This window comes from Thrips palmi, unplaced genomic scaffold, assembly GCF_012932325.1.
Source record: "Thrips palmi isolate BJ-2018 unplaced genomic scaffold, TpBJ-2018v1 HiC_scaffold_10, whole genome shotgun sequence".
NCBI classification, from domain to species: domain Eukaryota; kingdom Metazoa; phylum Arthropoda; class Insecta; order Thysanoptera; family Thripidae; genus Thrips; species Thrips palmi.
In genome coordinates, this window is record NW_023144621.1 from 17361601 (window position 1) to 17381450 (window position 19850).

Sequence of the window (19850 nt, forward strand, 5' to 3'; positions counted from 1 at the left end):
AGCAAACTAATGCTTCGGTATTGAGTGTGGGCAAAGTAATGCCGTGGCGTCAGGGAGGAAATTCTGCCTGTCAGCTCCTTTGCGGCCGCCTCAGTACATTCCGAAAATTGATTTCAAAGGAGAAAGAGAGCGATGGAGAGGGGTCGTGGAACGAGAGGGGCGAGGAGAAGGAGAGGCAGCGGCCCACGACGTCCTGCTTTGCGCGACTTTACGCGACTTTGAGGCCGTCGCCATAACATCGCCGACAATAGCAAAGGCACCGGATTGGTCGGGTCCAACAGCGAGCTGGGGACTGGGATTCCCTTTGAGTCGCTAATACAAGTCCCGGCCTTTGAGGGCGGCTGCCGTGCGGGCGTGCTGGCCGTGTTGGGCGTCCGCCTCAGGTGAAGCTTAGCAAAGCCAAATCGATTGAAACGACGGCGAGCGTGACGGCGCGGCCACGGCGCGGCCACGCGGACGCCAGGCCGTCCCCGGGGTGGGGTGAGGCTGTGGGGCTGCGGAGCGAGCCGGTCGGCCGGACGGGGACGCGGGGGACAGGCAGGGCAGGGCCGGGCAGGGCAGGGGTGGTTCAATTAGAAGCGCCGATACCCACTGTTTAAACTGGGCCACGCGCGCCGTCCCAGCGCGTCCCAGCGCCACTCGGATTGGCTTTGATAAGAAGCGATAATCGGGCTGTAAAGTTGGTCCGCCTGGAGTCCAGGGCCCGGAGTCCAGGGTCTGGAGTCCTGCAGCCCCTGCAGCCCCTGCAGCCGCTGGAGTGCGTTAAACTGCCAATAATAACGCCGGCCTTGGGAGAGGACCGAGCAGTGCAGAGCGCCAAATTTTATGGTCTGTAAATAATTACGCCGCCCACTATTAGGAGCGATCCATCACGCCTTGGACCGGCGCCAGCGCGCCAGCGAACGCGCTGTTTACCCGCCGGCCGGCGAACCCAACGCGCGGCCGGAAAAACCGGCGCGGCGCCGGGAGTCGAACCCACAACTGTAATGTTAATGGCGCCACGCGGCGAGCGGCACGGGGCTTTGTTTATTGAAAAGTGAGGCTGCAGCAGCGAGGTCTGGTGGACCTCACGCGGAGTCAGTGTCGGCAGTGGATGCTTTTTCACCGTTAATTAAGGTACCCGAGCTGTTTTGAAAGGTAAAACGAAAATAAAATTGACAATTGTGTATTGACAGTAAGCCCGGGCGACGCGGCCTGGTGACTCGCGCGTCAGCCAACAATGGCGAACCCCAAAGCCCCTTAGCGTGCGGGGGATTTGAACCCACGCCCGGCCCAGGGCCCGGCTCGGCGCCGCGCCACTTGTAAGAGGAATAACACTAGTAAGCCTCCTTACCTGAGCGACCTGAGGGAGCCGGGGGACGGGAACAGTGGCAGGCGGTGGGTGTCAGCTGCGGCACTGCTAGGCTTGCTGCTAGGGGCCCCTGCTGGTCCAATCCTCTTGTCGGCGTCCCAGTCGTCCCACGCACACACTCACACAGACACTCTGCACGGGGCGTCCGAAGGGATCAGCCCTCACTTTGGCACGTTCTAGTCACTGTAGTGCGATTGCCGCCTTGCCGGTGTGGTGGCGTCGCAGGCGGCGCTGGCGTCGTCGCGGAGGGGCGGGGCGTCCTCGGACGTGGCGCCCGCGCCTCCGAGGAGAGACAGCGGCATCATGCTGGTCGCTGACAGGTGTCCGAGGCCGCCTCCTCGCCGGCGGCCTGGTCCGTCCGGGACAGTCGTCCGGGACCGCCGTGGTGCTGGGCGACCTCAAGCAGCGCGTGGTGGTGGCCGCCCCGCCGGCGAGCACGCCGTCATCCCTCGCCTCCCCGCTTGCTCGCTCGGTCGCGTGTCGCGGCACGTGCTTGGCGGCCGGCGCGGCGCGGCGCGAGTCTGCGTGCGTCCGGTCGTCGCGGGGCGTCAGTCCGCACTGAGCGCGGCGCGGTGGCGGGGCCCTGGCAGTGCCCTGGCGCTCGCCCCGTCCCGTCCGGCGGAGCAGGCAGAGCAGGCAGAGCAGGCCCCCCTCCGAGCCCAGCCCAGCCCAGTCGGCCGCACGGCCCAGCGCGGCGGCGCGTCGCGGTGGGGTAGGCCTCGCGCGTGCTCTCCCTCGCTCCCACCGCCTGCACCGCCAGATCGCCAACTCTCCCTCTCTCTCCTTTCCTCCCGCGCGTGCGTGCGCTGGGGCCGTCGGCGTTACGCGTTATTCCAGTTTTCGCCTGGAAATTGAACTCATGAATACCGCGCTCAAGTAGCAGAGCAGCATCCCCGGCCGCAGCAGGGCAGGGGGCGTGGACACAAGCACCGCCTGTGCGTGGTTCCAGGCCGTGAGCTCGCGGATTTGTGTTTACAGTGACAAAGGGGGGAAAAAGATGCCAGATGTCACCAAAATAAATTTATTTACAATATTCTTGTGAATCGTTTCTCTCTCGTTTCTTTCAACTGAATAACGTGTTCTGTGGACGGACTATCAGGTAAAATTTACAGACAGCTCGGAACTATCAAACTAATATAAGTGTAGCAATAAGTCCAGTGGCAACAGCTGCACCCACTGCACTTAAAATAACTTTTTTCTGGAAAAAGATTTAAAAGTAAGTTTTGGTGATAATGCAAGCAAAGAAAAATCCTTCGCAAGGCCGCGATCTTCGCTCCGTAACTGGTTACTGAACTTACCTTTCGAGCAGACTTCTGCTTCTTCTTGGCTGACTTGAGATTCTTGCTGCCGTCCGCCACCTTGGCGTTGGCGGCCTCCACGTGGGCCTCGATGCTGTCGATCATGTCGCCCTGAAGAAGCACATTCGTCAATTACTTCACTGAGTGTTGCAGAGACCTGTCACTTTGTGCTGTCCGCGCATCGACTCGGGTCGATGCGTGCCTTCCAGTTGGCTACACTGTCGACGCTGCTCCACTGTTGTCTTTCGGCGCCACTCACCTGGTGCTCGGTGAGTTGGTGGATGCAGACGAAGAGCTCCTGCACCTCCACGATGGACTTCTCCAGAGCCAGGAGCTCCTTATGCCGGTCTTGCACATCCTGCAGCATCGTCCTCGCCTCTTGTTCCGTCGTCAAGTACTGGAAAGCCATTTCCAAAGTTCTTTTATCTTGCTGAGCGCATGCAAGCTGAACCAGTTAAAGAGCACTCACGTTATCGACAAACATTCCGAGTTTTCCATTTTCAATGTAGGCGTCCACGACTCCTGAGTCACACCGGCCACCATTGGCTGAAAATTGGCATTAAAAAAAATAAAGTTTTTAAGAGTAGAACCTTTTGTAATGGTCCCTACCGACCGGAAACCAATGTCAGGGCTAGTCCCGCTGAGAAGCTTTGACGGCGGATCAACGAAAACCCTGCCTCTACTGATTCACCCACCACTATCTGCCGATAAGGCGAGACCCTGGTACAAACCTATCGCCATCTGCTGCGCCACTTGCTGGTGTAGGGCCTTTGCATAGCGTCGCAGCTCCGCCTCGTACCTCCCCATGGCCTGTTCAATTGACTTGTACCCCTGGGAAAGCTGCACCGAGTGGATTCTTTGAATCGGGGCTGAGTCTGGAACATTCATTGATTCCACTTCTGCAAACCAACAAAAAAAAGTTAAAAATTGTTGAGCTTGTTATAACAAAAAAATGTATTGATTGTAAATTGTACTTTTACCTGCCATGAGTTTTGTAATGCGTCCATTTGCCTCTCGCGTTTTTTGCTCCAGTTCTTTTATCCTCATTTCTTCTTCTACATGTAATAAGAAGAACAATGTTTTAAAAATATGTTTACAAAAATTTAAGTCCTTACATGCATAGATACATACCTGGAGCTAAGCGTGGGACCATAAGAGCTTTGGTATGTAATGCTGTGATTTCCTTCGTATTACATTGTATTGTCGACACTTCTGATTTTATGATTTGCATCTGCAGAGGAAGTATATAAATTATTCCATGTCACTATCAGAATGTTTGCAAAATTAAAGCAAACAATGTGCTTACCTTGGCTTGAAGGTTAGCCAAAAACCTGTCTGTTTTCGCATTTTTGACCGAGCTTTTGTTATCCTAAAACATAGCAATCAAAGGCACTAAATCAAAAGAAAATAAGTGAGTGTTATTGCTATCGCCATGCACTCAAAAAGTACTTTTATTGATGCTTAATCGTACCTCCTTTCTTAAAAATTTCTGTGTGATACTTTTTGACTTTTCGAGCAGTGGCCTTTCGTCCGTGTGTTTGAATGATGATTTCTTGACGGGCACATCGTACCATTGGGTTGATCTGACTTGGTCTTCCAGCTTGTCCACCACCTCCTGTAAAGTTTTATTAAACCCGCAAACTCGGTTATTGTTTGGCTCATTAATGGTGCATATACATAATTACGTGCCTCATATGGCAGGTTATAACAAGGGGCCAACAACGTGTGAGACATGCGTTTTAAAACGATCGGCGCATCTGTGCGTGGTTTTTGGATGATTTGACATGATGGCTTGAGTTGTCAGGCTCCACATGCAAGTGAGCACTTGAATCGCGTCCTGGGCTGAGTCCTACCTGGTGAAGCTCGGCCAGCCTGTCCTTCATGCTGCGGCGTATACCCGACTGTGCGCTTCAGCGCTCACCGCCTCTTTTTATCTCTTTTTATCTGATAAAGCGAGGCGGGTCTCGGGCGTCGCAAAAGACAGCTTTGCTCTTCGGAGCCGTTCCGACTAAACTCCCACATTGTTTACCTCCAATGGCCTCACCAAGCACGCAAAAATTTTTTGCGATCACTTTTAATTTTTTTTTAAAGATTTGTCGTCGTATGGTGCGTTTAAATTTGCATTGTAGTACGTGAGTTCTCATTTCGTTTTAGTATGTAAAGGACCCCTTCATTGTTAGACTCTGAGAATCTGGTATTGGCTTTTATGTTTCGTGAAACCAGTTAACGTTTTTTATACACGTTCACAGCACCAACAAAATTAGCAGCGCGCCTGTTTCGAAGAACGGAAGCGAAAGATAAAAGTTTGGGTGCAGCTGTGTGTCAGTTGAATGCAATGACTCAAAGGAAAAAGAACTCAAGGTCAAAATTTGTTAATGTTCAATTTAATAATCCATCAAATTTGTTTACAAAAGTACTGCTCGTCGCACAAGTTACCTTGTGGCAAGTATGCGCTGAGTATGTAAGGTGTATACGACAAGGTAGCTCTCAAAGAACAATTCAGTCTCACGCTTGTGCTTCAGGTGTGCGACCACAGTGATTTTTATCACCTGGCAAATGAATATTGAGCACGAATTAAATGAAATGTCGTCTGGCAGTCAAATGACAATATTGGCAGTTCTTTGTTAACAATTTGAAAGTACTTATTTCACAGTTCATTCTTGTTTCTTTACAGGATCATGTACACTTTTTACATAAATTAAATAAATTTTTCAAACATGAACAATCAGTATTAACATAAACTGCAATCTATGTCCCGTATAGGCGACAAACCTCCACCTCTATTTTAACAACTCTAGAACTAACTAATTCAATTACATTTCGTAAGATCATGAGTGAGTAGCACTAACATGACATTTCACATTATTCTGTCCCAAATAAATATAAGAATAACCCAAACAATCTTGGACAAGTAGTTTTATTTACTGTTTGCCAGTGAAAATGAAATTTAGAATTAGCAGAATCGAGCAGTCTGCTAATACGTTGTTTTCAATGCATTAAAAAACATTTTGCAATGTTTTCTTGGCAAAAAGAATCAAATGAACAGTTTCTTACCAAACTTGCGCCGAAAATGGGCACTATTACGTGCCAAGAGTGCAGCGGATCACATGGTGTGTTCCTCGTGGACGGGCTGGGACGGGTCAAGAGACCACCACTGAAGGGGATTTACAAAAAGAAAGAATAGAGGAGGCCATTGCCTCTTAGTACCATTCGGAATTCTACACCAAAATGTCAAGAAAAACTTTATTTTATTTGGTTTTTGAATATTTTGGTCAGCTGGGGACAGTCATATTTCCTTGATCTAACAAGGAAGAGCCATTTTTGAGCCTGATAAGCATTCATTGGCCCCTAGGTTGTAATCCTTGGTGGATTGTAATCCTTGGTGGATTTTAATGTAATGTCGCTAATAGGAGGTAACTCATTATCATAAAACCAATTCAATTGAAAAAGTCACTTATTCTGATCCTTATACCTAAACACAATGCAGCACCATGTGGGACAAACGCCGCCAATTTCCAAGTTAATTTTGGTGGAGGGATTGTTCTATAGAGGAAGGGTCAGGAAAAAGAGTCGATGATATCGTGCGTACAAAACTGTGTCCGGCGGATGGCAGGCGGCTGTCCGCACCATTTTGTCATTCTTATCATAATCAGACTCTGTCGATATGGCGTTTTAGTAAAGTACATATTCGTTAATCGACGATATGATCCTCTAAGTCGAAACGCATCAAGTCTGAGAATTAAAGTTACTGAGAAAATCGTCTCTCGTACGTGAATTGTAGCGATAGGTTTTAAAATAACTCTACCTTTTAACATAGAAAACGGACAAATCTCTTGCTTCCAAATCAACAATGATATGCATGCGAAGACTGCGGCGAAGGTGAAGTCGCCAAAACGGGCTTTCAGCAGCCTTCCAGCAGCGCCTTCAGGCCCTAGGCCACTTTGACCCAGCGCAGGATGGAGTACTCCACGGCAGACATCCACCTGAGGGCCGCAAGGAAGAACAACAGGGTAAACTTTGTAACGAAAACAAATTGCGCTAACGAGGCAAACTTCCAGCCAGGACTTACCGCTTCTTGTCCATCTCCGTCTCCGTGCTGAAGAAGAAGTGGCGCTGGTGCACCAGCGGGGGGATCATCTCGAAGACGTGGCGCCGGCCGGCGATGGTCGTGGACAGCAGCCGGTAGCCGTGGAGGCACGCCATGCCTGCAACAGCCGGTGAAAATCAGAAAACCAAAAACTAAAAACAAACAAAACAAGCTGAAGGCAAGTGCGCACCGAGGGCCGAATCGGAGCCACCGCTGCGGTAGTAGAAGACGCAGGCGTCCTTGAGCACGCAGTAGCGCCGCCGCCACGACCGCCACCGCCGGTCCAGCCACTCCAGGTAGCCGATGCAGTCGGGGTGCAGCACGGCGGACGGCGCCAGCCGCAGGTTGAAGCGGCTCATCTCGAGCCACTGCTCGGCCTGGAAGGGGACAGGGGTGATTCACACAAGGACTCTTGCAGCGCTAGCTTGCCGACGGTGGGGCCCTTACGTGGTTGTTCCTCTCGATGGAGTGGCCGAGCACCGCCAGCCAGCGCATGGCGGCCTCCTCGTTGTCCGCGGCGAAGGTGGCCGTCGGGCCGCGCGGCCTGGTCAGTCGGAAGCAGTGTGCGTGCGGGCTGGCGGAGGGACCCGCCTCCGAGCACCGCGACGCCGTGTAGCCCGACAGCTGCAGCGCGCCGAGCGGGTCCGTCTCCTGCAACCAGTGGAGGTTCGAGTACCCGCCATTCCCGCATTGCTCGTTTCCTTCGAAACGCCCCGCTCTTACCGAGTCAGTCTTGTAGTAGTACAGCGAGTTGTCCTTGCGCAGGGCGACCCACCGCCGCAGCCACCGCGTCTCCCCGGAGCCGAGGCGCCAGAGGTACCCGGAGAAGAGCGGCGAGCGGGCCCCCGGCTCGCGCACGGTGGGGGTGAGGACGTGGCAGGTGCGCGCCACCTCCAGCAGCAGCTGCTCCGAGCCTGCCAGCAGTGCAAAGTCAGCACGGGGTCAGCCTGTGAACGGCGGGGTAGGCAGCCCGCGCGCGGCCGTGCGCATGGGCGTGCCTATGCGGCGGCCGCAAGGCGCTATACCCCGCGCGCTCCATGGGCCGACCGGCCGGCCTGGAGTATATCGCCGCCACGGGGTATTGACGCATGGCTACTAACCTGCGTGCGCGATGCGGATGACCTCGGAGTGTGGCGCCTCCAGGACGTTGACGCCGTTGACGCTGATGAGGATGTCGCCCACCTCGAGGCCGGAGCTGAGCGCGGGGGACTCGGGCTCCACGGAGGCCACGACGACGGGCCTGGCACCGTGCACGCGCAGCCCGAACTCGCCCGAGCCGCGGCGCACGTTGACCGTCTTGTCGCAGTCGATGGGCTCGGACGCGAGGCGGCGGCGGTACATCTCGCCAGCCACCTTGCGGTGCACCATGCGGTGGGTGATGTACGTGAAGCGGTTGCGGAAGTCGCGCTCGGACAGCGTGGACTCGGTGGAGCCGCGCCGCCCGCCCGCGCCAGCCGCCTCGTCCTGGCCGGCCGCGGCCTCGGCGCGCTCCAGCTCGTCCGGCGGCTGCCACACCCTGGCCTCCTCCGAGTCCCCGATGAAGATCCAGTGGTGCGCGCGGAACGAGTCCGCGTACACGTGGCCGTCCTCGTCCTCGGGGTCCGACGTGGAGCCCTCCGGGCCCTCGGGGCTGCGCATGGCCACGCTGGTGGACGAGCCCGACGCGCGCTGCTCCAGGTCGTCCATGCTCGCGTCCGTGGAGCGAGCGTGCTGCCGAAACCTGCAAAGAGCAAGCAGAACGTCACAAGGGGCAGAACAATTAAATCATAAATTCACATCACGAAGTTACTGCACGCGTTGGACATGGCGGAGTGACGGGAGTGACTGACCTGGAGCGGCGCTCGCCCTGGATGCGCTCCTCGCTGCGCGCGCGCGTGCCCTCGCCGTGGAAGCGGTGCGGCCGTCGGTCGAGGGATCGCTCCTCGGAGCGGAAGCGCTGGTCCGCCTTCTTGTAGAGCCTGCCCGGCACGCCGCGGCCGCCGCGCGAGGACCGGCCGCTCCCCGCGGCCGACGACGCGCCCTCGCACGCCCCGGCGCCGTGGCCGTTCGGGGAGTCCGCGAAGTCCGCCGGCGGCTGCACGATGTCGGGCTGGTGGCCCTGGTGGCCCTGGTGGCCGCGGTGGTGGCCGGGCGCTTCCGCGTCGTGGCCCTCGCCGCCCTCCGCCACCTCCCGGCCGCAGTGGTGGCACACGTGGTCGACCTGGCTCTGGCCCTCGTTGTAGAACACCGAGTCGCTGCCCGGGCTGACGGACCGCAGGGACTCCGCCGACAGCGCCTTGAGCCCCGAGCCCTCCGGACTGGCCGCGCCCTGACTCTGCAAGCACCACCGCGTCAATACGCCGCGTTCGCCGAGCGCCGAGACAGGGAGTATCGCCGAGTCCAGCGGCCCTGCGCCTACCTTCCGCTTGCCTATCCGCCTGCCCGGGGACCCGGACCCCACGCCGGCGTAGCGGTTGGGGCTGAGGCGGTTGGCGCGGGGCAGCGTGCCGCCGCCCGTGACGGTCGCGTCCACGGCCAGGGCGTCGGGGCTCCGCTGGATGGGGATGGACCCTCTCCGTCGAGACGCCGCCGCCCCTGCAGCAGTGCCCCTGGCCTCATCGGCGGCCTCGTTGTCAGAGCCGCTCCAGCGCCGGACCCTGCAACAACAGGCACGCAATCTGGGTGAGCGGACATACCCCACGTCGGCTAGGCCGGTCCAGGCGGCACGGGGTATCGCCGCGGATCAATGCCTCCGTTTACAGAGTGGGTGGCCGTCAGGCCGTCCTTCCTCGAGACGCTGGAACGCGTGGCACGTCTTGGGAACATTGGAGACAGCGGGGCGGCACGGCCTCTGCATTCATTGGCAGTCAGAGCGACCAGCGCGACGGCATGGCGGCGGCCTTCCTGCCCACATCGCCCCGCCCCACCCGCCCATCTTTCGGCAGCCACCACCGCACCGCGCAGCATCCATAAAGTACGACGAGCGCGGAATAATTATTGTAATAAATTTTTGCCAACGCAGCCGGGCCGCAGGCCGCAGGCCGCGCGGGGTGAAAGTGCAAGAGGCAGGAAAGGAGGGGCGTAACGAGGTCGCGAGTGCGCGGAAGGAAGAGGGAGATGGAGAGAGAGGGGGAGCGGCAGCGAAAGAAATAAATTACGCGGCCGTCGGCCTGCTTGCTGCTTGCCTGCCCCGCTTACCTGTGCTCGGGACACAGCGGACTGCGGGCGCCTGGTCCGCCCGGTCCGCCCCCCGCGGGACTGCGCCCGCCCGCCCCTCCTCGCCGGGGCCGACGGTGTCTCCTCGGGGACGCGCCCTCGCGGCCGGACTCGTCCGAGGAGCCCGACCCGGTGTGGCCCGGGCTGGGCTCCAGGCCGTGCGCGCCCAGCACGCCGTGGACGGAGCAGGGCGCCAGCTGTGGCAAAAGGAAAAGTCAGACCCTTCCGCGTGGGGGCGAGAGAGACAGACGCTGCGCGGAAACAGTCTGCTGGGGGGCCTCGTTTAGGAGGGTTCGGGCTGGAAAGGGAATAAAAAGAAAAGCTCTCATCTCGGTGCTTGAACCCGACTCACTTCGTCGGGAGTGCCGCGCGGCGAGGTGGCCCTGAGGCCGTCGTGGACCCCGGGGCTTCGGGTGAGGCCGGGCGCGCCGCCTTCCTGGCCGCGGCCCGCCGCCGCCGCCCCGCCAGCGCGTCCCGGGGACCTGCCCGGCGAGCGGCGGTCGGCCGCGGCCCTGCGCCCGTTCGGCGTCCTCTTGCCGTTGGCGTCCCGGCCCGCCGAGACGCCCGCCGCCGCCGCGCCCTCCGGCACGAAGTCCAGCTTGAAGCCGCGCTTCACCCGCCGCCTCTCCTCCTCCGTCCAGTCGCGCCGCGTCCTGCCGGGGAAGCACATTCCACAGAGTTATCGCCTTCCCTGCAAACTTTTCCGGAAGCAGTTCCCAGTGTGCCGGCGTCCCACTCACCTGGTGCGCCGCACTTGCTCGTGGTCGTCGTCCTCGGCGGGGGACTCGTAGTAGCCGGACGACGAGCAGTGGCCGCTGTGCTCCTCGTCCGAGACGGAGCCCGGCTTGATGAGCTGGGCGTGCTGCGCCTTGCGGCCCGCCAGCGCCTGCTTCTGCTCGTGCTGCTGCAGCTGCAGCTGCTGCTGCTCCTGGAGGAGCTGCTGCTGCTTCAGCAACTGCAGCTTCTGCTCCTCGATCTCCAGCTGTTGCTGCAGCTGCTGCTGCAGGTCGCGCGCCTGCTGCTGCTGAAGCTGCTGTTGCTGCTGCTGCTGGTCGCGGAGCAGTTTCTCCCGCAGCTGCTTTTTGCGCATTTGCTGCTGGAGCTTCTCCTTCTGCTGCTGCTCCAGCTGCTGCTTCTGGTACTGCAGCTTCTGCTGCGCGGGGCTTTGGTCGTAGTCCTCCTTGGCGTGCTTGGCGTCCACAGAGCTCCCCTCCACGCTGTAGCTGCCGACAAAAAGGCCGCCGTCGGAAAAAGTCCCCCTCGGGGCTGAGCATGCATGATGTGGTGGGTGTACTCCGCCAACCTCGAGAGTGCCGTGTGGGAGCACTCCGGAGGTAAGCAAGCCCCGCCCGGCCGACCCCGGCATGTGTTTACGACGGGCTGAGCCACAAGTCCGGCTCGCCCGCTCCATTGCTCCCCCTTTCCCGCTGGGTTTCCTCGGTAAAAACGGGTTTCGCAGTGGCCAATCCCCCTTATCCGGGAACTAACATAAATCCCAGTGCGCTAGCATTCCCACGGGCTGGAGCCGCTGGCGGCTTGTCCCGGTGCAGCGCCGCCGCTACACTGAGAGTGAGTCCCTCGGCGGCCGCCCCTCAGCCTGGGCCCCTCAGCCTGGGCCCCTCAGCCTGGGCCCCGCCCGGGCCCTCCCTGCCCTACCTGCCGCAACTACTGCTGTCGTCTGCGCTCAGGGGCGTGGCTGACCTGCGTCCCGGCGGAGGCTCCAGAGGCTGGGCCCGCAGCGTCTGGCCGTCGCTGGAGCTCTCGTCCGGCGCCAGGGGCACCAACTGGAACGAACAGGCATTTAGGGAGGAATCTCCGACTACTTCCACCGCGACTTTTCCTCGCTGACAAGCTCGAAGGAGTGCCTGCCGTTGAAGCAGCGGCTGTGAACGCACCTGCTGGTCGTCGTAGACGTCGTCGGCCCTGGACAGGCTGTAGTGGCTGGACGCGCTCTCGAACGAGCTGCCGCCGCCGTTCCTCACCGGCTCCATCCTCGCCGCCGCCCCGGCCTGGTGGTGGTGCTGCTCTGCGGCGCGCCCTCCGTGGCCGTCCCCCGCGGCCGCGCCGCCCGCCCCCGCGTCCCCGAGCACCGCGCCGTCGTCCCCCACGAGGCCGGCGGAGCGCCGCGACGACGTGTCCGTGCCGGAGTTGTTCTCGGTGGCGGTGGCGTAGTCCTCCGTCGTGGTGTCCCCGTGCTCGGAGCCTCCCGCTGACGTTGGCTCTGATTCGAGTACAGAATGTCAGATTATTTGATGACATTTATGAATTTGTGATAATTGTTTCGTAAAGCTGCACGTACTGAAGGCCGAAGGCACTTGCTGGGCTTGCTCGTCTCGCCGCGGCTTGGTCTGCTTGTGGCTGTAAACACGAACGCACCGTTAGTTGGGCCCCATTCTGGCGTCATAGAGAGACTGAAGCCCAAATAAAACCAAAGCCAAACGCCGCTGCACTTGCCTCTGGTCCCGTGCGGCTGTGATGGTTACTTGGGGAGGCTGCACGCGCTGGAAAAGAGAAAGAGGGTCAGGAATAGGATTTCCCAGATGAATATTTACACAACACTTCCATCGATAATTCTAGAATACAGTTGACTTCTATGTACCGCCACGCGGCCCTGCGGCGAGGACGCACCTGTCCCGGCTCGGGGTCCTCCTCCAGGACCTCGGTGTCGATGGAGGAGCGCTGCTGGTGCTGCACCATCAGCATGTGCTTCCTGCGCGAGGACGGCGTCAGCGCCGCCGAGCTCGGGTGCAGGCTGTGCATGGACTGCGGCTGCAGCTGCTGCTGCTGCGGGCTCTGGTCCGTGGCGCTGTTGTTGTCGGAGTCGGCCTGCAGCACCTGGGGGAGCACCGCGTTCGTCAAGTCGTTCGAGTAGCCTGCCGGGCCTCACGTAGCGACACCACCACCCTCGTACCGTGGCTTGGCTCTCGTTCCAGATGCCGTTCGTGTCGGCCAGCGAGTCCGAGGACGCGAAGGGCGAAGACCTGCCGCCCGGCCCCGCCTTGCCGTTCACCCTCCTCGCCGTCAAGGCCCTGCTGTCGGAGGAGCCGGCCGCCGAGCCCTGCTGCCCCTCGAAGCGATTCGACTGGCGTCGAAACCTGCGCATGGGCGTCAGCGTGAGACAGGCATTCCGCCAACAGCGCAGGAGAGTGTGGCGGCGCGGGGCTTACTGGTCCCTGGAGAAGACGGCGAGGTCGGGGTCCGCGGTGGACGTGTCCTCCAGCGACACGCTCTTCTTGCGCAGCAGGCCGCGGTAGATGAGGTTCTCGTGGAACTCGTCCTCCAGCGAGTCGGACTGCGCCATGCCCACCATGCGCAGCCGAGGATGCATCAGCTTGCCCGTCGGCACCACGCCGTCCTCGTCCTCCTCGTCGTCGTCCTCGTCGTCCTCCACGTCACCGACGTCGTCCTCGTCCATGCCATCGTCCTGCTCCGAGTGGTCCGACAGCACACACTGGAAGAAATGGAGCGTGAAATGGAGAAGTGGATACTTGTGCTGGTGCAGTCTTCTCCGTAGGGGGTACAACTATAACGCGATGGTTGTACCCACTAAAATCTGATCGGAAGAAGGTACAGCCATCGCGCGATGAACGTACTCCCGACGTGCGGCCTTGCGTGCGGCCTACCGGGGTGGGTACAACCATCGCCCGGTACATTCATCGTGGGGTACATCCATCGTCCCACACCGGGGCTGACTCACCTCGTGGCAAATGTCCTGCGGCCCGCCCATGGGTGGGTCGGTGATGAAGATCTCGTTGTCGCTGGCATTGCTGAGGAAGCTGTGCCGCCGCCTGCCGGCCGGGCCTTGCGCTCCGCCCTGGCCGCCGCCCTGGCCGCCACTAGGGGCTACCCCGCTGCACGGCGGTGAGGGGCACGGCCCCACGCAGGGCCCCGCGCACGGCGCGCCGCACGGCTGCGGCTCGAAGTCGATCAGGATCTCCTTGTACTTGGTGGCGCGGCGGTCCTCCAGGTCGCGCGCCTCCAGGATGTCCTGCGGGTTGGTGAAGATGACGTCAACAAGTGGAGACACAACATCGTTTAAACACTTGCGACGAAACCTCACCATGGAGCTTCTCCTGCTGCCGAGGGGGTCCCTGTCGCGGGGGTCCCGTTGGTCCCATCCGTCGCGGGGGTCGTGGTGGTCCCGTTGAGCGTGAGTCGCTAGTTGCCTGGCAAACAAAAGCCGAGAAAGCGTTGAAGCAACGGGAAGTCTCCGACAACACAGCTCTGCGAGGATGGGCAGGACAACGCACCTGGCGTCCTTGACAGGAGTGGACTGCGGTGGATGCTGGTACCCTGGTCCGGGGAGTGAGGGCTGGCCGTGGCCTTGCAGCGGCCGGCCCTGCGAGGGGTGCGTCTGGGGCGGGTGGTGCGCTTGGCTAGCGTGTCCTTGCGGCATGTGGCTGGGAGGTCCCTGGGGAATGTGTCCTTGTGGAACGTGGCCCTGCGGAATGTGCGTCTGAGGGACAAGCCCGTGCGGGCCGTGGCCTTGGGGACCGTGGCCCTGCGGACTGTGTCCTTGAGGAATGTGACCCTGTCCGTGACCCTGCTGCATGTGACCCTGCTGCATGTGCCCCTGCGGCATGTGGGGCAGGTGCCCCAGCGGGCCGTGGGGCGGCGCAGGGGCGGGCCGAGGCAAGGGCCCCGGCGCGGAGACGAGCCTGGGCGACCGCGGCGGCTCCTCGGACTGCGTTCGCTGCAGCGGCTCGTGCGCCAGGTCCACGGACTCGAGGTGGAAGGGGTAGGGCGGCGCGGGGGTGCCCAGGCCGCCGAGGCGACCCTGGCCGTCGTGCAGGTCGAAGTGCCCGCCAGCCTCCGAGTAGCTCTTCGTCAGCGGCCGCGGCGTGGCGCCCTGCATTCTCACCTGCAACAAAACAAATCAATGAAGTAATTCTCTTCTTTTGGTAGTGTATGTGAGTGTAACCCGTCCGTCCGCACCTTGAGGGCCGTCTTCGGGCTGAGCGACAGGAAATTGGCGGGCAGAGGCCTCCGGCCGAGACACACTTCCGTCTGCGTGGCCTGCGTCTTCATGGGGGCGCGCTTCACCTTCTCGACAACCACGACGTGCTGCTGGTGCTGATGCTGCTGCTGTTGCTGCTGCTGTTGTTGTTGTTGCTGCTGTAACTGTAGCTGCTGTTGGTGGTGCAACTGCATCTGCTGCTGTTGCAACTGGTGTTGTTGCTGCTGCTGCTGGTGGGCGGACTGCTGCAGGATGCCGTCGGGCAGCTCGGACTGCTTCTTGCCGTCGATGAGCCGTTCCTGGCTGCGCGCCGACACGCGGTTCAGCCCGACCACGGCGTCGTCGAAGGACGTGAGCGTGTGCGAGCGCGCGAAGCTCACGTGCTTCCTGCAATCAGGACAACGGGATGAGAATGTGAATCGAGTTTTGTCAAAATTTAGTTTCACAGTGCACTGTATACGCACCTCGGCGGGGGCTGCGCGGGCGGTGGTGGCGGCGGGGGCAGTCGTGGGTGCGCGGGGCAGGCGCCGTTCTGCTGCGGCGGCCCGGACAGGTACTCGGTGCTGTAGCTCATGTAGCGCGACCCGCTGTCGATGTCCACCATGCTGCCGTAGTCGCCGTCCTGCCGCACGGACCGCGCGCGTTCCTGGAAAACGAAAGGTGAGGTCTCGGGTTCAAATCTCCCTCCCGGAGCAAGGGCCCCCCGGCGCTGTCGCCCCCTTTTTGCCCCGCAGCGTGACACCGCGACAGTCCCGCGGCGGTACACTGATTCCGAAAGAGTCGCTCTGTCTCTGTCGGACTCGCGGGGTGGCCCGCGGGGGTGCGAGAGAGACAGAGCGACGACACGTCCGTGCGGAATGGCGCGGCAGGGCGCCCTCACGCGGCCTTGACTCGAACTATAACGCGGTTTCTCATCCGTCTCGTGGAGCACGCTTAGTCCCCGCGACACGACACGGTGTGTGAAAACTCCCTTGTGGGTTGTTGTTGTCCGCGCGTCGCGTGTGTGTGCGTGTGTGTGCGAGGCTTGGCTCGGAGGGCGTGGCCCGGAGTGGTCGCCCTCTCAGAAACGCTGAATTCATTCGAGGTCGGCGCGGCAGCGCGGCAGCGGCTGAGGGTGAGGGAAGGACGAGGCACGTCTCGCCCGAACGCCGGAGCGAGCCAAGGCGACGGTGGCAAAATTACTTACGTCCCCTGGCTGGGCTGGGCCTGCTTGGCTTGCGCCAGGGTCTCATCGTCGCGGCCAGTGCCAGGGCGACGCCAGGCGGCAACGCCACGGAGTTTCTTTTTGTTATTCTAGTTTTTATTTTATTTCCCGACGCTGCTTCCATTCGTCTCCTCTCGGGCCGTCGCGCCGCTGCCAGCCCTGCCAGGCGTCACGTCGCCGAGGTCAATGGACGCCACACGCCACGCCACTAGGAGCGGCGGCCTCTTCCTCTGCGGCCACGCACTGCATCTAGCGGCAGAGATTTGGCTGTCCGGTCGAGTCGGGTGGTCCGCCGTGCGCCCCGCCGCGCCGCGCCCCGCCGTGCCCCGCCGCGCCACGCCGCCTGTCTCCCCGCTGTCGCCACCACAGCGGTCCTTTCAGGCGGACGGGCCGGATGGCCGGATGGGGTCGGCGGAATGCGCGGCGGGGCGCGGCGGGGCGCGGCGGGGCGAACGGACCGCCGCCGCCCTTTGCCGGCCAAGACGCCGCCTTTTCTTCTGCCTCGCCCGGACGACCGGAGGACCCGGGTGGACGCTTCCTTCTTTTGGCGGCCGGTCAGGCGAGATGAGCGAAAGTAAATACCACCGCCATTGTCGCCGTGATGCCCCCACCCCGTGTTGCCCCGGGGCTCACCATCCGCGGGGTGGCCTCCTCGTCCTCGGCGGCCCAGGTGTAGCGCTTGGGGTCCTGGCCGGCCATGCCCGCCGGCCCCGTCGGCCCCACGGTGCACACGGAGCGCGGCCGGCGCCGGATGGTGCTGCCCATGCCGCCGGGGCCGCCCATGAGGTCGTCCCGCGCCGCCGCGCTGGCGTAGCGCGACCACCGCGGCAGGGGCGCGATCTCGTGGAGGTTCTCGTCGCTCGGCACCTTGCGCCGCATGCACACCGACAGCAGCGACGACTTGCTCGCCCCGCACGGCGAGTTTTCCTGAAAGGAAAAATACAACAACAAACAATAAACTTTGCGTTTGTTACGGACGGCAAGTGGACGCGAAAATGGCCAAAGTCGGTTGCGGCGAGTGGCAGGAAACTGGCTTGCGCGGTGCAAACTGGGTCAGTGACTGAGTAAACAACAGGGTTGAGATCCCTGTACCAACTTTAGACGGACACTTTTCATAATTCATAACTAAGATGAAAATTTTAATAATCTTTTTTTGAAACACGTTCAACACAAAAAAGTGTAAAAAGAAATCTGAGGCAGAATCATTCAGAATACGAGTTAGCAACTCACGAAGTTTTGTGGTTTATTGGTCGAGCAGAACTGAACCTCCGTACTTTCTTTCCCTCCCCCAACTTTGTTGAAAAACTGCCCGCAGCGCTACTTACGTAGGACAGGCATCCGAAGATGCCCTGGTTGCCCCTCCGCTCCAGGCCGATGAGCTGCTTGTCCGTGATGCAGTACTGCTCGCGGATGTCCTGCTTGGAGTAGTGCGCGCCGCCGCCGTGCAGGGGGCGCCGCGAGCGCCGTGAGCTGCCGCCCGAGCAGCCCGTCCCCGTCCCCGTGCCCATGCCCGACCCCGTGCGCCGGCCCATCGCGCAGCTCTCATCCTCCGACTCGTACGAGAGCGGCTCTGCGCCGCGGAGGTCGGCCTGGAACAAAAAGCACGCCACTCACACACACGCACGGGGGAATCTCATTGGTGGCTTTGCCGAGGCGAATGAAAAAACGAGAGAAAAAGCAACAAGATACCACAATCCCCTCCTTCCCTGTTCATCCTATCCCGGCTTCCGAGCGCGCCAAACCGCCAGCCGCGAGCCCGGCAGCCCGCCGTCTGACGAATTGCTTTCGACGCGGCGCCCAAATCCCAGCGACCGCGATCCCTGCGCGTGGCGCGGCCCTGGCGGCCCTGGCGGCCTTCACGCGCCCGTGGCCGAGGCCGTGGCCGAGCCGAGGCCCAGGCCGGGGGGATGGAACGATGATCCTGTCCAAATTTAGCGACGTCGCCCTTCCCGTCTCCCGGCACGTCCGGCCCGCCGCCTCCAGGTGGGGGTCAAGGGCTGCCCCCGCTGCCCCCGCTGCCCCCCGCCCTCGCTAAACAGGCCCAGCAGGCTGGAAGCCACGGCCCCGCCGCCCGCCTCGCGCCCCCCGGATTATAACACACTCCCTCCCTCCTTCAAAGTAATCCTTGTTTTTCTTGCTTGTCCCGTGATTAATTTTTCCGCCGGCCCCACTTCCCGCTTCTCTGCGAAGTTCCTCGCGCGTCGCGCTTGCCGTTTTCTTTGTCCGCCTTCGCCTGCCGTCCGGCCGTCCGGCCTTCGAGGTCCCCGGCCCTCGTTACGGCGCGGCCTCGCGCAGCCTCGCGAAGCCCCGCGCAGCCCAACGCGGTGACGATCACAAGAGAAACAACTTTGGCCCAAGTTGGCTGAAAATTGAGGCGTCGGGACTTCGGGAGTCTCGCAGTGTGGCGTCGTCGCAGCGCCGGGGGACCAACAGGGGCCGCCCCGGCCGCGGGGGACGGGGTGGGGGGCTGCAGCGACTCGGGTAATGCGGATTAAGGAATGCGGGATTCAAATTGCGATCGCGCCACACGACGCCCCGGCGTGCGTGCCGCTGCACACCGAGCGCGCCCTGCACGCCTCTGACGTCATCTGACGTCATCAAAGGTAGTCGCTGGCGTGCCTTGAAACGAGGCTCTCGACAGCGACTCGACGCCGTCCTCGGCTGCATCGCCTTCGCCTCTCATCCCTGATCCGCTCCTTTGAGCTGAAGCAGCGAGCTTGCCTCGGCTCGCCTTGGCTTGCCTGCAGCGTCCCCCCCCCTCTTCAGCCACCACGGCAGCCAACTTGACGACCGGACTGAAACTTTTTAAACGCACTTTGGGACCGCGGCAGTGCGGTGGGGCCGTGGCCGCCGTGGCCGCCGTTCGGAATTGCTCGGCGTTGTGAGTTGCCTTGTACCTGGCCCTCGCGGTCTCCGAGACCGTCGCGGACTTGGTGGACGTCCCTCCTTGTTTCGCTGTGCAGCGGCTTTGCGGCGCCGCCCGCCCCGCCACTGTAAAGCAGCTGGCTAGCCGGCCACCCGGGCCACCCGCATGAATAGCACCAAACTTCCCTCCACAGAAATTTCCCGGGATCATAATACTGTTTCGCAATAAGGGCGCTACCCCCTCTCCTCGCTCTCCCCGGCACGGCGTCTTTGAAATGGATACTCTCGACCCCCCCGGGGTAAAAAAAAAATAAATAAATGAGGGCGACAAAACAATGTGTGTGGACTCACCTGTACGCAGACGTCGACCTGGTGTGATGGTGTCCGCTGGGGCGTGCTGTGCGGCGGGTGGGGCGGGTCGCGCGGGCCCGGTCCTGGAACAGAAAGAACGCCCTCCGTCAATCGCACGTGTCTTGGAGGCGCGCCGCCCACGCGGCCCTGCACTGTGAAACCCAGTTCAACGCCACACTGGAAACGCGTAGGAAGGCAATTCAGTCTCCGCACTTGAAAGAGCAGAGTTTGCAGTCTCCACACTTCGAGGGGAGTTCTCCGCCCACAATTGGTTTGACAGTGAGCAGTGCGGCAAGGCGGCACGGAGACATGATCGAGTTGGCCGAGGCAGGTCACGTAGGCAGAGAGGCAGGCGGTCGCCCCAAATCTGTCGGCGGTCATGGGCGGCGCGGTGAACTCGTTCCGTGGAGTGCGTCAGCGTCGTCAGCGTGGCGTTGCAGTGTAGCGGTCGAACGAGGTTGCCACGTTTCCACGTTAGGCGCGCGTGATCGGGCTGCCGAGCGAACCTGCGTTGCGTGCCCTTTAAGACTAAAGCCAACAAG

General features: G+C 60.9%; 2 protein-coding genes across 2 annotated transcripts; both read right to left on the minus strand.

Moving 5' to 3' along the window:
• Nucleotides 1-2358: 2358 nt before the first annotated feature.
• On the minus strand, nt 2359-4586 carry LOC117653845 (syntaxin-1A-like). Its single transcript, XM_034399801.1, has 10 exons — nt 4503-4586; nt 4121-4264; nt 3956-4018; nt 3781-3880; nt 3630-3704; nt 3381-3548; nt 3119-3195; nt 2909-3046; nt 2650-2760; nt 2359-2549 (listed from the first exon to the last, which is right to left on the minus strand). The coding sequence occupies exons 1-10, from the start codon at nt 4530-4532 to the stop codon at nt 2478-2480; spliced, it is 978 nt and encodes a 325-aa protein (XP_034255692.1). The 5' UTR covers nt 4533-4586; the 3' UTR covers nt 2359-2477.
• Nucleotides 4587-4982: 396 nt separating this feature from the next.
• On the minus strand, nt 4983-19619 carry LOC117645793. The gene is made up of 30 exons (XM_034386221.1): nt 19575-19619; nt 19309-19485; nt 17608-17681; nt 17418-17562; nt 16726-17019; nt 15353-15534; nt 14867-15275; nt 14182-14792; nt 13812-14097; nt 13629-13736; nt 13099-13382; nt 12843-13026; nt 12560-12766; nt 12386-12432; nt 12231-12289; nt 12031-12152; nt 11827-11946; nt 11588-11715; nt 10672-11154; nt 10414-10584; nt 9135-9372; nt 8764-9050; nt 8566-8694; nt 8252-8456; nt 7837-8170; nt 7460-7650; nt 7184-7387; nt 6927-7113; nt 6719-6854; nt 4983-6632 (listed from the first exon to the last, which is right to left on the minus strand). Exons 1-30 carry the CDS (start codon nt 19617-19619, stop codon nt 6581-6583), a joined length of 6099 nt encoding a protein of 2032 aa, XP_034242112.1. The 3' UTR covers nt 4983-6580.
• Between the last annotated feature and the right edge of the window lie 231 nt (nt 19620-19850).

Bases quoted from the DNA above. Each gene is read 5' to 3' on its own strand.
- LOC117653845 (XM_034399801.1), bottom strand. From the start codon at position 4,532: ATGAAGGACAGGCTGGCCGAGCTTCACCAG. The intron at 3,549-3,629 runs GTAAAAGTACAA...GTTGGTTTGCAG, and splicing joins CATTACAAAACTCATGGCAG to AAGTGGAATCAATGAATGTT. The intron at 2,550-2,649 runs GTAAGTTCAGTA...ATCTTTTTCCAG, and splicing joins AGCAGAAGTCTGCTCGAAAG to AAAAAAGTTATTTTAAGTGC.
- LOC117645793 (XM_034386221.1), bottom strand. From the start codon at position 19,619: ATGTCTCCGTGCCGCCTTGCCGCACTGCTCACTGTCAAACCAATT. The intron at 8,457-8,565 runs GTCAGTCACTCC...TGCTCTTTGCAG, and splicing joins CAGGGCGAGCGCCGCTCCAG to GTTTCGGCAGCACGCTCGCT. The intron at 7,651-7,836 runs GTTAGTAGCCAT...CACTGCTGGCAG, and splicing joins CATCCGCATCGCGCACGCAG to GCTCGGAGCAGCTGCTGCTG.